This window comes from Euprymna scolopes, chromosome 30 (genome assembly GCF_053919585.1).
Source record: "Euprymna scolopes isolate OS-2025 chromosome 30, ASM5391958v1, whole genome shotgun sequence".
In the NCBI taxonomy this organism is placed as follows: Eukaryota; Metazoa; Mollusca; class Cephalopoda; order Sepiida; family Sepiolidae; genus Euprymna; species Euprymna scolopes.
Window position 1 is genome coordinate 20,756,399 of NC_136511.1, and position 17,130 is coordinate 20,773,528.

The 17,130-nt window shown below is 31.1% G+C and overlaps 1 protein-coding gene across 1 annotated transcript; it reads left to right on the forward strand.

Moving 5' to 3' along the window:
- Nucleotides 1–661: 661 nt before the first annotated feature.
- On the forward strand, nt 662–5,673 carry LOC145254692 (putative palmitoyltransferase ZDHHC13). The gene is made up of 2 exons (XM_080113354.1): nt 662–928; nt 3,772–5,673. The coding sequence occupies exon 2, from the start codon at nt 3,772–3,774 to the stop codon at nt 4,780–4,782; it is 1,011 nt and encodes a 336-aa protein (XP_079969480.1). The 5' UTR covers nt 662–928; the 3' UTR covers nt 4,783–5,673.
- The last annotated feature ends 11,457 nt before the right edge of the window (nt 5,674–17,130 follow it).

The following is a 17,130-nucleotide window of genomic DNA, read 5'->3' on the forward strand; positions in this document are numbered from 1 at the left end:
ATACTGGATCTATGTTTGTTGCTCCAGATAAATTAGGCTAATGTATTCATGTAAAAATATATATATTGGTGGCCTGGCAAACCATAGGGGAGACAACCATGCAAAGAACACCCTAAATATTATATCCCCCCCGCTTTGATTTTCACACATAAAGTAAATTTCACAGTGTATAAGGATTATTTGATACCAGAGATATCCTATTTCTAAAAAGGAGGAGAAAATTCATATGAGAAATATTTGAAATCAAGTCTCAGCTTGCTGTTATTTCAGATAATTTGAAACCATGGCAACAAGTTTTAGTCTTTCCTCCATATAAGCCAGAGGTTTGAGCGGAAAGTTACTGAGAAAATGTAATTTATGAGGGGGGCACTCTACATTTGATTGAGACATATTTACAAGATATGAGAAAGAAATTAAGTTTTAGTTAGCGAGGTTTATGAAGTGGGTCCTGATTTTATTTATCTGAAAATGGACACAAATAAATTGGGACAAACAAGACCATTTGTTTTCCTAATATTTTTCTGCACTATTAATCGTCTGCTTTGTCAACGCCTATAATGTTTCGACTAAACTCGCGGAATCTCGGTTATATTCGGAAATTGCTATTCTGCATAAGTACATTAGTTAAAAATAAGTCCGATACGATGAAAAGAAAAAAAAAACGAATCTGACACTCATGAAGCGTTACTTTGTTCCTATTTGTAATTAAAATGCAAATTAAGTCAATGTTACTTCCCGATGTAAAAAATGCGTAACATGGCGAATGCTATGGAAGCCGACGCAGAACTTGCACTACGCGTGCTCGATTGGGCAAAAGCAACACCCGTTCTCATTTTCATATATGTCTACTCCGAGGGCATAAAATACTGACTTTTCTTGTGTTCCAATTCCTGTACAGTCGTTTTTATTATTAAGAAGAGGGGGAAAGGTAAGAGACGATCAAAACAACAAAGTCTTTTTTTTTCTTGAAAAATTGAAGTGTTTGAAATTATGCAACGCTGCATTATTTTTCCCCACATAAACGAAAGTATTAATCATCTAGCCATAATAACCAACATTCTTTTGCTGCCAATCTTATTGGCAATTTCCTGTCGCGAACAAAATACAAGGAACTGCTTCCCAGATAACTACAACATATGCGTTTTTAAACTCCATAATCAATAAGTTCTTACTTTTTTGGACTGTTTTCCTTATCTTCATAACTGTTATTTATTCACCTCATTTTTTTGTATTTAGCAGATTAACCAACAAACACCAACAAAAAAAATATAAGAAATAAATGGCACCGTACCCAATAAAAGTTACTTTTACTATCTACCTGACTAATTTGTTTTTCCAAGCGAATTAAAAACAAATAAAAATGAGGGCATTTTTTTTTTTTAAGCATGCCTCTGTTTTAATTCGAGCTTTTTTTATAACGAGAGTACCTAGCGTGGTGTAAATACACCAAACTTCCCATGTAAAGAACGGCTTTCGATGTTGGGGTATTTAATCTGACAGCCGTTCTTAACATGGGGAGGTTGGGGTGTTTATAGTACGCTAAGTACTGTCGTAAAAAAGCAAAACATCAAAATATTTACAACGAGATTTGATTTAAAAAAAAAAAAAAAAGATGCCGCCATTTTTTTTTTTTTTTCTTCAAATCCGCTCGGAAAAACTGAATTTTTGGATTAAATAAAGAGCAATAAAAACTACGTGAAAATACAAAACAATGAGCCAGATAGGTATAAATTACCTTTTATAGGTTACGGTGTCATTTATTTGTTGTGTATATATATATATATTATTTTCATACAGTTTGTTGGTTAATCTGATAAATTACACTTTTTTTTAGAAAAGATTTCGGGTTTTGATAAGTGGTTATCCTTACTTAACAAAAAAAAAAAAAAAAAAAAAACGTTTTAGAATTCGATACTTTTATAGGTAGGCACTCATGTCTACACGAACGATTCCTACTTACGGAATAAACCAGTAATGCTCCAGGTGTCCCCCACCCCCGAAAAGGCAATAAGTACCGATATTAAATTAATCATTTTTATTCATTAAAATAAGATTAAGGTCAATTTTTGTACCGTCCCCTTGTATTGATGTTTTTTCAATTTTTGACATCAAGTGGATGAATATTTTTGTATATATTTTATTATCGATGGCAATTTATTTTTTAGCTTTTACCTAATGGTTTGCACGGTGTTTTCTTTCTTTTAAATTTTGCTTCAACTTGCAAATGTTTAACCGTTTCTACAATTTATAGTTTGTTCATTAAATAGCAGATATTTAGATCTCGCTCTCTATTCGTGACTAAATCTAAACGCAGACTCCATGACCAAAGCTTTTCTCGAACTGCTTCCCGGCTGACTACAATGTTTCTTTTCTATTGTAAAAAAAAGTTCTTGTTGAGCCGCCCCCTTGAATAATAAAATTCTACTAAATCTATGCTATTTAACAATTACTGTACTATCACCTTACAAGTATGATCTTCGAGTGGCCTCCGGGCCTCGATAAGTGGTGGCTCCCTTGGATAAAAATAAAAAACAAAATACTTACATTACCCGAGATTTGACACGCCAACCAGGACTTGAATATTAGTAGGGTTAGTCAACGACTCTTTCAATTTAATTTTTTTATTTTTATTTTTTTTTTTTTACAATGGATAATTCATGTCATAACAATATAGTTCGCAATTCTTTTTGATCTCTTTGAGACGAATAAAAAAAGCCCCAATATGCTCAAATAATCACTTGTATGCTACTGGTCACTCTCCTAGTTGCTTAACGTCGTTGGCCTGGCGAGTACCGGTGTGTTAACTTTACTATGCTCTGTTGGCTTATTATCGTTAAGTAAACAGGTATAGCTTATAATTAAATCGTCGTAGTTTAAACTGCAGACGTAAACAACGAAGAAAATGTCGACAAAAAGAATAGTAGTTACCATAAGTATCAATACTTAACATTTTACATCCATTAATTAGGAAACTTTTTTTTTTTTTTTAGTTTAAAAGAAAACATCTTGTTCCTAATTGACGTTTTATACACAAAGGACAACTGTACGTTTGTTTTTTCTTTCGTTAATCGCGCGCGCGCGCACACACACACACACACTATATATATATATATATATATATTATATATATATACATGGGGAAACTATTAAAATTGGTAATATTCAATACACTCTTCCGGTGAATCCTATGACCCATCTCTGCTTCTGATGCACGCTCATGACAAGGGTTTTGTTAGTTTCCCACAACCAGTGCCTGTAGCGGATAGAACTTTCATGTCATGAGTGCATAATTTCGGTCATTATAATAATGCAATTCGCAATCCCATCTGATCTTTATAGAGTGAATAAAAAAAGCGCCAATATACTTAAATGTTAACTTATCTGCTAGTGGTCAGGCTCATAGTTCCTAAACCTCGTGCTGGCGTGTTAACTTTATTATGCTCTATTGGCTTATCTTTAAAAAAAAATAAGTAGCTTATGGTTAAATCACTGTAATTTATATTGCAAATGTAAACAACGTAAAAATGTTGTTTTTAAATAGTAGGTAGATTTTACATCAATACTTTTTTTTAAATATTTGTCCATTTGTTTCACCCAAGATTTATGCATGATAAATATATCTTGTGGATTTCGTTTGCAAAAAGGTATTTATATGCAAGTAAAATCATATCTTTAATCCAGCAGTTTTACTTGATTAGATCAAATTAAGATATCATGTTGGATATGCTTTAATAGTGTAGTGAATAATTTAAACACTTTCTGCATTTTCAGATGTGCAAGCGCCACCTAACTAAACAGACAGGCCTGATTATTAAATGGATCCTGGAAAACGACTACGCATCGATCTACTACTTCATGAACCAGCTGACCCTCGCTTGCCGCAACAAAATGGTCTCCATGCCGCAATTAAACGGACTGTCTCTGCTCCATTACGCTGTTTCCCATGGTCGTTGGGAGATTGTCAAGTATTTCGTCATCGAATGCTCAAGAAATGTGAACTCTGTATACAGAGGCGGCGGTCTTAACACGATTCCACTCTTTATCGCTATACGACAAGGTGATTATCAGCTGGTCAGGCTGTTGACCAAATTGGGGGCAGATCTGTCGTGGCAGAACCTCTTCGCGGAGAACGCTGTCATTTACGCCTGCAAGCACCAGCAATTGAGACTTGCTCTGTATCTGAAGAAACTCGGATGTCGCTTAGACACCGACAGAAATGTTCAACTTTGCGCCAAGTCACCGAGATACTGTTTGTCTTCTCTCCTGGTTGGAACTTCCGTGAACGCAACGGATTCAAAACGAGACTCCATATTCATTCTTGCAGCAGGGACTGGACAAGTAAATGTGTTAAAGATCTTGGTTCATTTCAGCGTCGATGTCCATTATAGGAACCAATCTTTGGACAATGCAATAAGTGCCGCACTTTGGAATATCCAAATACTTTCCTATGGATATTTACTTAAAATGCGTGTCTATACAAGACTTGAACGCGCGTTGGCTTTTGAACTCTGCGGTGCAAAGATGATTCTATTCCAGTCAAGGTACCAGGAAGCTCTTGACATGTGGGACTTTTCAATAAAGTTGCGGTTAAGGGACACAAACGGCATGGCGGCTAAACTCGATTATTATAACAAAAAATGCATAAAACCAATAAAAGAATTCCAATCGGCTTTGGATATTTCTCGGATGCGTGAAGACACGAAGTGTTGTATTGAACAAGCCCATCTTGTATATACGCGGGTTCGAGATATTTCAGTTTGGGAGAAAGGAACTCTCGTCTAGTGAAAGAGTTATTACCGCAACTTGATTCTTAAAATATTTTATTTCTACGGAAGAGTTTCGTTGAAGGAACTCTTTCAATGCTCGAAATGTGTTTCTTTCCATTTGTGAAATTCTTATCACTTGCATGCGTTTTTTACGGTAATCTTGCATCTGTATTCGTTTGATTTTATAGAACGTACGATAAATTTTAATTATAAAATTCATTCTAAAATTGGGTTCAACTCCAGAAGAATAACACAGTCGCGCCATCGGGAAATTCATAAAAATTGACGGCAAACGCATTAGAAATAAACTTTTTCTCAACCTGTATAGTTTTACCGTGTGCAAATTTATTTTCAAACCAAAATGTTCTTTCGATGAATGCTTTCATATTGATCCACGAAAATAAAGATGGCTGTTGGAATGTTCGTTTGATCGGGGATCATGCTAAGTGATAATAAGAATTCAACTGACTTGTTCCTGGTAACAAGGCTCACACCCGTGACCTTCGTAAATATGAGGACTAGTCACGAAAAATATCTTCAGGCTTGAGGTAGAAGCAAGCAAGGTGTATGGAACAGATTGTGGATAATGAGAGCCTTTTACCAAAACATTAAAAAAAAAGGAACTTTGAAAAGTACCAGTAAACAAATAAAAACAAGAAACCTGAAATATACTGAACTTATTAAATATTAGCATGGTTACCAAACGTAGCCCGGGATTAAATGATCCAAGAATATTTCACACTCCCATATTTTTTATTGTGATCGAAATCAGTGAAAACGTCTATTTTACAATCGATGATTGGCTGCTCTACTTGGATACCCACCGCCATGCACCTTGAGGAAGCTGCACCTGCCTCCCAGTTACTTTATTCACAATATATTGTAGTCTAAATTGCACTGTAGAGAACTTAATCTTGATTTTTATAAAATTATTTGGGTGCTAATGCAGAGAGTGATCCGCGCTTTTTTTTTAAATCGTATTTCCAAGTTTAAAGTTTTATGAAATGTTTCTTATTCAATAGTAAGGTTAAAGTACAGAATAGGTACAAACACCCTCCCCTCCCATTGTTAAGAATGGCTTTTTAAATAATAACGTTATTATTTCAGCACGGATCACTCTCTGCACGAGAACCATTATTTGATATATTATGACTTGAATTAAAGTTTAAAATGCTTCAATTGCTCTTTAAACAAAAATATTAATTTCGAACGCGCCCTTGTCATATCAAAGAATCTACTGTATATTATATATGTCTGGCATTACTAGTCGTGCGGTGGTAATTGTCTGAATTTAAGTTAAAAATGAAAAACAAATCCAGTATCATTATAAAATCGTGCTTTAAATAGAAACCTTCATTTCGAACTCGCTCCAGTCATATCAAAGCACCTAATTTTAATATTTGGCGTTTCGGCTTGTGCGATGTTAAAACTTCGATAGGCACTTGTGATAAGCTGTGTAAGGTGTTAACTTTTATCAAACATGCTTGTTCTTCTTTCATTTCGATTATTGAATACCTTCCGACACTTAAAACTATCTCAGAACACTTCCAGACATATAAAGTACCTTCGTGTGAAATTTCATAAAAATCAGTCCAGCCGTTTTTTTAGTCCATGAGGAACGAACTTGCATATACAAAAAAAAAGTTTTTTTTACATAATATTGTGTGTGTGTGTGCATATAAGTAAAAAAGACTGATGATGAGAAATAGGAGTGAGGGAGTGGACGTGGATGGGGGGCTGGGGGCGTGTAGGAAGGAGAAAGACGTGCTTTAGAATCACGTCGGAGCTTCTAACCGTTGCGCTATACGGTTGCTGCTATGCGGGCTGTGAATTAACAATGTTTTGATAATAGTCAATTCGATTCTTATAAAATTATGATTTCAAGAATAAAACAAAATATATCTACATATCCTTGGGTGCACCAGCCTGAATTGAAACGATATATACATACATACATATATATATATATATATATATATATATATATATATATATATATATATATATATATATATGATGTAGTAGTAGTAAGTTATAAAAATATATACAAGGCAATTAAGCCTGAGGAATCCTAGCACGGATGAAACGTTGGATATTCTGTGTAGCTTAATTGCCATATATATCTTTATAACGTACTACCTAGCTCTACCTATGTATTGAGCACGGGAGTAAAAGTTTACGCATAAAATTATACTTTCGTATATTAATTTATGTGATTAAATGAAGTAGTCTGTTCCGTCTGCTTGCTTCCCACCGGACTACAACTTGGATGTGTTCAAGTCCAATGTTAACAAATTCCTAATGAACCGCCCCCTTAAGTAAACACTTCATCAAATCTCCACACTCACGTAACGTACTTGCAATAACCCTTATCCCTAAGTGGCTTCCAGGCCTTTATAAGTGGTGATCACTGTGTAAAATATATATATATATATACTAGACGATCCGTTGGGTCAGTATGTGAGTATATAGACTTAATGTGTAAACGTACAAAATTTAAATACATGCGCGCACAAAAACAAACATGGCGATCAATGAAAACAATTATGAATATATTGGATAATAATGGTCTTAACATTATTGCCCTTAGATGAAAAATCCTTTCTTTGAGAGGGGTGTAATCTGGTGAAAAAATGTTTGTGTGTTTAACGATGAAACTTTTTCAAAGCAAATCTTTAAAAAATGAAAGTCCCCCTCAAGCACCTACACATACACGTTTTGAAATGATTTTACATATTTTAAAAATATTTGGAACTCATAAACTCCGATCCCTTTCCCTTTTTCTGACCCCCCCCTTCGCTAACAAACTTGGAAAATGCTTACGATTACATGTTTCGGTTATTGCTACGTAACCAAGAAGTGGGTGCTCATTTTATGTAAAATTTATATAGAAAAGTGATCGCCACTCTAAAATGTTAAATCTTTATTATTTTTTAAATATAACTTTTATATTTTATTTTTTTTTATTACATTTTCACCCCAAACAAGGCACATTGCCACTTTAATGTAGGGGGCTACTATCAGGGGAAACATCTACTGGGGTACTATGTAGGGATTAGGGCAGCGAGATGTTGGTTCACGTTGACCTTGAACTTATGCATGTCAGTACAGTTGGGGAAGCAGTGACCTGGAATGGAATTCCAAAGTCTAGCAGTTCTGGGGAAGAAATTACTGGAGTAGAAAGATCTTTTACATCTAAGGATCTCTACAGTGTGGGGGTGGGATTTTGTAGCTTGTCGGGTCTATCGAGGGTGTTCACGACGTGGGGGCACAAGTGCTTGCAGTTCTTCAGAGCATTCACCATTATAATACTTGTAGAACAGGCAGAGGGATGCAACGTTTCGACGATGGGACAGAGGCTGAAGTTTTGATGCCAGTTTAGGGCCTATCAGATTTGCGACTCTCTTTTGAACCCTGTCAAGGGGCGAGAGACTAGTAGCCGATGCACCGGCCCAAATATGACAGCAATACTCCATACATGGGCGAATAGTGGCCTTATAGAGGTACAGGATACTTTCGGGTGTTAGAAGTTTTCTAGCACGGTAGAGAGAGCCCACCTTCCTCGCAGCGGCCCTGGCAATGCCCTCGATGTAATTGTTCCAGCTCATGTTTCCTGTGAACGTTAGGCCAAGGAGCTTGAAAGACGTACTCTCAGCTAAAGAGTTGTTGGCCATTGCTATAGGTGGTAGAGAAGGATTCTTGTAATTATTGAATGAAACCAGTTTTGTCTTGGTGGCATTGAACGTTACCATCCATTTTTGTCCCCATTCCACTACTGATTTGAGGTCATCCTCTAGTGTTTCTGCCATTACTTTAGATATACGTTCATTTGTTTTCCTGTCGTGCCTGCTATAGAGTGTGGTGTCATCAGCATATATACCCATCTCAGAGGCAATTTTGTCGGGGAGGTCATTATATTATCTTTAAATGCCGTTGAAACTTATCAGGCAAAAAAAGTATTTATTTCTTTTTAGGAGATCAACTACGCTATGTTAGATTGTAAAGACAAAAAATACCCAATAGTTTTTAAAACATGTAAATTGAGTTAGTGTTTTTTTTTGTTTTGTTTTTTACATGGGGGAAAAACATTTGTTTTGCTTGTATGTTGTAAAACGATTCTAATCTATATATCTATAAAAGTGAACGTGTCTGTCTGTCTGTCTGTGTCTGTGTGCCTGTCTGTGTACATTTCCCTACGCAATAACTCTGTCAATGTTTAGTCTATAGACTCGAAATTTGAAATACCGGGTATTGAGATTTGGGAAAATCGATGTGACGGTTGTCAGCCAGAAATTTGGCTTTTAAGGGGTCAAATTTCAACGATTTGACCTTTAAGAACTCTACCAAACTCCTCCGACAATGTTGGGTCTAGACACTTGAAATTTTAGATATAGGTTCCTTTAACATGGATCTAACTTAATAAAGTGATTTGAGCCCGAAACTATAAATGTTAAGGGGTCATAATAGGGGTCAAATTAAAAAAAAAATAACTCTTTTTTTTTTTCTTTTTTTTTTTTTGCTCAGCATACACCTCCAAACACCCGGGCAACGCCGGGCTGAAATGCTAGTTTACAATAAAGGTACATTAAAAATCGCTTGAAAAATTTGGGACGCTAAAAACGTACATGCTATTGTATTATCTATTATCGTTTCGTTTATACAGTCTAACTCAGATTGTAGGGACCCGACTGTTAGAAAAACGGATATAAGAAATATTTTTTCTGGTACCAAATTAAAGCTTGTGTTAAAGTACAGTGTAACACGGATATAAGAAAACCGAATATAGTGCGACCCGGATATACGGGAGTTGTAAGCTTCGCCCATAAGAGAAGTCTTTTATATCCGGGTTACACTGTATTAGAATTTTTTAAACATGTTATATATATAAATATACAGAAAGGACCATTCGTAAAATTCCGATGTGTAAAAAAAAAAAAAAAAAAAAAAAAAAAAAAATCCACTGCAAACGTATGAAGAAATTGTATTTTATTGCAAATGCAAAAAAAAAAAAAAATAAGTAACACATTCCAATAGAAAGGTATAAAACTGTTTAAAAATTGATAGAATTTAAAAAAAGAATTGACAGATTTGTATCTACTATTATTATTATTGTTATTATTATTTTTAACAACGAAATTTGCATGCATTAAAATATCATATTTAAGTGCATATTACAATCGGGCAACATCGCGTGGCCTGCTAATTTTTCATATAAATAAAAAAAAAAAACCATAACACCAAAATTACCTGTGTACATTTTCTTTAACATATGTAGCGAACGAGAATCTGGCTGACTGTGTTGCTAACGCGAAAACATATCTTTTCTACAACTATTAATACTGAATTGTTTGCGTACATGATGGGCTCTAACGAAGAGATCACGCCACATTTGCTTCTAAACATGTCTTTTATTCCAGATACACATATAGAAAAGTTATTACGTGAAGATCATAGCTTTTCGAAAAAAAATATTTACATCAATTTACAAGTTAATATGCGTCTATATAAGATAGAGTACTTATGGAAATCCCGAGGTTAAGGAGTGAGAACGTTTTTGCCAAGACATGATTGGACCACATCAGCAAGTGTCAGTCAGCGCTCGATAAACGAAAGACCTTAAGGATCGAAAATTAAGAGTTTTCTAAGTTTTTTATGTAGCTATACACTTTAACGGAATTAGTAAAATGCTATACACCTCAGAAGGCTTATCAAATAACGAAAATACGATTTAAAACGTAAACCAATAATGCTATTTCAAGGTTACTAGTGACAAATCTAAAAAGATACAACTTTAAATGCATGCCGTAATTTCCCTCTAAAGTTTGGACGCGAATAATCAAATAGGCTTTAACCGGATATAAGAGACTTGAATATAAGAAAACGGGTTTAAAAGATTTTCTCTGATCCCAAATTAGAGCCTGTGTAAATGTACAATGTAACCCTGATATAATGTCACAGGGAAGGACTGTCTCCCTTCCCATGTAAATAAGAAGAATATTAGATATGTGAAAATGAGCTTAGGATAAGCCTAGAATCGAACCCTGTAGGCAAAGTTAAAAATTGGAACGTTAGAAATTAAGTCTACTGTCAAGTCTTTTAGAAATCTGAATATTAAAAATGTCAGCTAAAAGAATGAACAATGCAAATAAAAGTATATTGTTTAAAATAGGTTAGATAGAATTAAGGATTCTTTTGTTGTCAAAGGTGTGTTGGACAAACATATGTAAAGCCACATGAAATTGGGCACGTTTGAAAAACACTTCTGATGTAATAGAAAAAGGACATTTCTCCATCTTATGTGTTCGGATTTTTAGTCAGTGAGTAAAAGAGAAAGTTGATCAGACAAGAGTTGATATAGTCAGAAGAGAGTCCCCTTAGAAGCGAAGGGCAGAAGATTAACCATGTGGATCAAAATTTGAATTCCTGACGTCAATCGACCGGTCGATCATGTGCATAAAGACGTCACCATTATTTGTAACTGCTGTCTTGTGTCACATCCTTCATCACGGACGAAAGGTAATGTGTTGATCATCTAGAAGGAACTTTGTAACCCTTCCAAGTTGTGTCCCATCTCCTCCGTCACAAGAATTGTCTCCCCTTCTCCAAGATGTGTTAAAAGAACTGTAATATTCATGTCTTCTCTCCCACATCATCACTATCGTTATGTCTGTATTACACGAGTCCCGTTATATATGTGCTCCAATATGAACTTCGCATCATTAAATATGATCTCCTACACAACATGGCCCTATCGGTGGGACATTAGAATACGCCGACTGCCCCCCTGCAGAGGGTAAAAGTCCCTCAATGGGGGTCCTGGATATGACCTTAAACTATATCCAGTGGTGAGGCCCCAGCTTGTGGGCTTTGGGGAGTGTGGAGCCACCCTTTAATTGCCATTGCTCCCAGGTCCACTCTGACCCGGAGTGGTAGTACCTGTTAGGGTCCCAACTATGGGTTAAATAGAAACCGACGTGAAAACAACAAATATATTCTATTCTTCAAAATCTTTGGATTCGGCATTAAATAACCCGAAAAGGGTTGATATGCCGTAAAACAAAAACAACCAACCAACCAACCTACACAACAATAAGAAACCCGGATATAAGGAGACGAAGTGACCGGTGAAGAAGTATCTTATATCCGGGTTACATAGTACAATTTTACTTTAATGGTAAATGGAAGCACACTGCATAAAAGTTTATTAAATTCGCAGTTTAATTGTTCTAATAATACTTAACGTTCTTAAAAACGTACGCGCGTGACAGATAAATATTTAATCTAAAACATAAACGTGAAGTATAAAAAAATACACTAGTGTGACAGATAAATATACGTATTTAAAACACGAGCGTGAAATACTGACGGGCGTAGCCTTACATAGATAAATGAAAACCCTTAAAGAATTATGCGTGTGTTTATGCGTTTTAATTTGAACCTCGCGCGGTATATGAGTCATATTTTTGTTATCTCTAAAGAAAAAAAAAAAAAATATATATATATCTATGCGCAGGCCTGTAAGCTATTTACCTATATTTAAAAATGAAGAAAACTAAAGCGAATTGGTCTCTAAGATTATTCGAATGTTTATTTTGGATGCGGAACTAGTTTTTGCGCTTCTAAAAACAAATCCGTACCAGCTAAAACACGGGAATACGTCCTCAGCAAATGCAAACCCCTTTGGGTTAAAAAAAGACATAGCAGTGAATTGAAAGCCGAGCATTTCGTATAATTTTGTGCATCTTAAAGAAAAAAGTATTTCCGAAGTTATTTTCAGAATTCCAAAAAGTCTCAGGAATAGAATTCGACATTCAGTATAAAAAACACTATCATATACACTCCTCTCTCTCTCTCTCTCTCTCTCTCTCTCTCTCTCTCTCTCTCTCTCTCTCTCTCTATGTATGTATGTGTGTGTATATATATATATATATATATATACATATATACGAAATATTTGTATAAATTGTGCTTGTAGGCGTTCACTACGTATGGCATCACAAAATGATGACATTATCTACTAAAAACAATCACATAGAATCTTTGACGTATTTATGATTACCTCTATCATAATGACTGCACCAAACGATTATCAAATTAGATAGAAGGAAATAAAAGAATATATATATATATATATATATATATATATATATACTAGACTAGCCGTGACTCGTTGGGTCAGTATGTCATAATAGCTATGGAATTAATGTATGAGCGTGACACTTGTGACGAAAAAAATAGTTTTTTGTGACATAACAGAAACATTTCTATGAAAATATATCAAAATGAAAAAAGAATATAGATAGATTTCATGAGTGGTTCTGTGTATACTTGTTCATTTTTGACAAAGGAAAAACTTACCGCCATTGAATTATAAGTGGTTTGCAATACTTATAGGTAAATGTTGAATTCAAATTTCTATATGGATTTTTTAAATGAAATTGTTAGTTGAAAGTACAGAATAGTTAAAATCACTCTCCCCATGTTACGAATGGCTTTTTAAATTTAAAATGAAAATAAATTGTAACGTTTTTCATTTATTTTACACAAATATTTATGACCCATTGCGTCAAATATTTAATTTATATGTTAATAAGGCCAATAAATCTAATTAAGACCATGCGGAAATGAACGATGTAAAAAAAAAAAAAAACGCAGAAAGCATTAACAATTAAATAAACAAACAATTGGGACGCTGAAAACGTGCAAAGTAAAAAAAAAACGTTTTATTGTCGAATTGATTATTTACGCTGGTATGGGAAAAAACGATGTAAAAAATGCAGAAAGTATTAACAATTGTTTATTTGGATAACTTAAACGCGAAAAATTATCGGGACGCTGAAAACGTACACAGTAAAACAATACGTTTTATTTTCAATGTGAATATTTACGCTGTTATGGTGCTATGTTTGTTTATGCATGCGCACCCGGAAGTCCTAATCAGGATGTTGGGTTACAACACCCGTTACAAGGTCATTTGCGTTTTATAATTATAAATATATATAATGGCATACTAAGGTTGACACACCTGTTCTCGTCCGATCATTGAAGTTAATCAACATTGAGTCTGGCTAGTACTATACGGGTATTTTACAGTGCCGACTCAAGAGATGTGTGGCTAGAGATTGCGCATCCTCTGCCACACAAATATGTATATATATTTAAGTCTCCTTCAGTTTTTGAAAGACTATAGATGACAACGTAGGGGTGCATGCACATGAAATGTTTGTGGAAACATGTGCGAAATCTTTAAGTATACTTTTCCCGAGTCGACATCGTTGAATATTAGGGGCAAGTGGATTATAATCGTAGAGCAAATACAGCGCATAGTGATTCCACTGCCATTGCTATTAAACAACACCAACAAAGAAGAGGTGTGGTTGGATAGTACGAAACACTTGCTACAAAAATTATGTGCAAAGAAATACTTACAGTGCGTATCCATAGTAAATAAAGACTGAAGAAAGGTACGATATATAAAAAGTATTAAAAAAATTAGAAATGACAAAATAAAATAGAGGGAAGTTGAATATAATCGGAGAGAAAATACAGCGCCAAGTGACTTCACTTGCCACTGCTATTTAACAACACCAACCGGACTGAAATGCCAGTATATATATATATATATATATATATATATATATATATATATATATATATATATATATATATATGAACACATTATATATATATATTAACACATTATATATATATTAAAAAATGATATATATATATATTAATGAATAATATATATTTATACATAATATATACATTTATATATATATATTCATACATAATATATACATTTATATATATATATTCATACATAATATATATATATATTTATATATATATTCATACATAATATATATATTTATATATATATTCATACACCATATATATATTTATATATATATTCATACATAATATATACATTTATATATATATTCATACATAATATATACATTTATATATATATTCATACATAATATATACATTTATATATATATTCATACATCATATATACATTTATATATATATATATTCATACATAATATATACATTTATATATATATAATTATACATAATATATACATTTATATATATATATATATTTATATATATATATATTCATGCATAATATATACATTTATATATATATATATATATATATTCATACATTATATATATATATTTACAATCATACATTATATATATTCATAATTATATATATATATATTAATATATATATATATATATTCATACATTATATATACTAATACATTATATATATCCATATATATTCATACATTATATATATATATCTTTATATATTCATATATTATACATATATATCTATATACATTCATATATTATATATAGGTCTATATATATTCATATATTATATATATCTATATATATATAATTATACATTATATATATATATATCTATATATATTCATACATTATATATATATCTATATATATTCATACATTATATATCTATATATATTAATACATTATATATATCTATATATATATTAATACATTATATATATATCTATATATATTCATACATAATATATATATATATCTATATATATTCATACATTATATATGTATATATTCATACATTATATATATATATCCCTATATATATATTCATACATTATATAGATATCTATATATATTCATGCATTATAGATATCTATATATATTCATGCATTATATATATCTATATATATTCATACATTATATATATCTATATGTATTCATACATTATATATATATATCTATACATATTCTTACATTATATATATATCTATATATATTCATACATTATATACATATCTATATATATTCATACATTATAGATATATATATATATATACTCATACATTATATATATATATATTTATATATACTCATAAAATATATATATATATATCTATATATATATTCATACATTATATATATCTATATATATTCATACATTATATATATCTATATATACTCATACATTATATACATCTATATATACTCATGCATTATATATATATCTATATATACTCATACATTATATATATATCTATATATACTCATACATTATATATATATATATTCATACATTTTATATCTATATCTATATATATATATTCATACATTATATATATATATATCTATATATATTCATACATTATATATATATATATATTCATACATTATATATGTATATCTATATATATATTCATGCATTATATATATATATATTCATGCATTATATATATATATATATTCATACATTATATATTTCTATATATATATTCATACACTATGTATATCTATATATATTCATTCTTATATATATATATCTATATACATTAATACATTATATATATATCTATATACATTCATACATTATATATATATCTATATACATTCATACATTATATAAATATATATATATATCTATATATATTCATAATTTATATATATATATATATCTATATATTCATATATTACATATATATCTTTATATATTCATATATTATATATATATCTATATATATTCATACATTATATATATCTATATATTTATACATTATATACATATATATATATATCTATATATATACATACATTATATATACTTATATATATATTCATACATTATATATATCTATATATATTCATACATTATATATATCTATATATCAATATATATTTATACTTATTTTTATATGTATATTAATACATAATATATATATATATATATTCATACATTATATATTCATATATAATATATATATATATTCATACATTATATATATATTTATATTCATACATTATATATATCTATATATATATACATGCATTATATATATATCGATATATATTCATGCATTATATATATTCATGCATTATATATATATATATATTCATGCGTTATATATATATGCATTATATATATATATGCATTATATATATTCATGCATTATATATATATTCATACATTATATATATATATTCATGCATTATATATACATATTACTACATTATATATACATATTCATACATTTTATATACATATTCATACATTTTATATACATATTCATACATTATATATATATGCATACATTATATATATATTCATACATTATATATATATATATTCATCCATTATATATATATATATTCATCCATTATATATATATATATATATATATATATATATATAAAGAATTCTTTTGTTTATAAATTTGTTTGTCAGTGTGGAGCTGCCTACGTTGGCAAAACATCCCAAAGATTGGAAATGAGAATATCCCAACATATCTCTCGGGATATTCGACTACACCAGGTTTCGAGA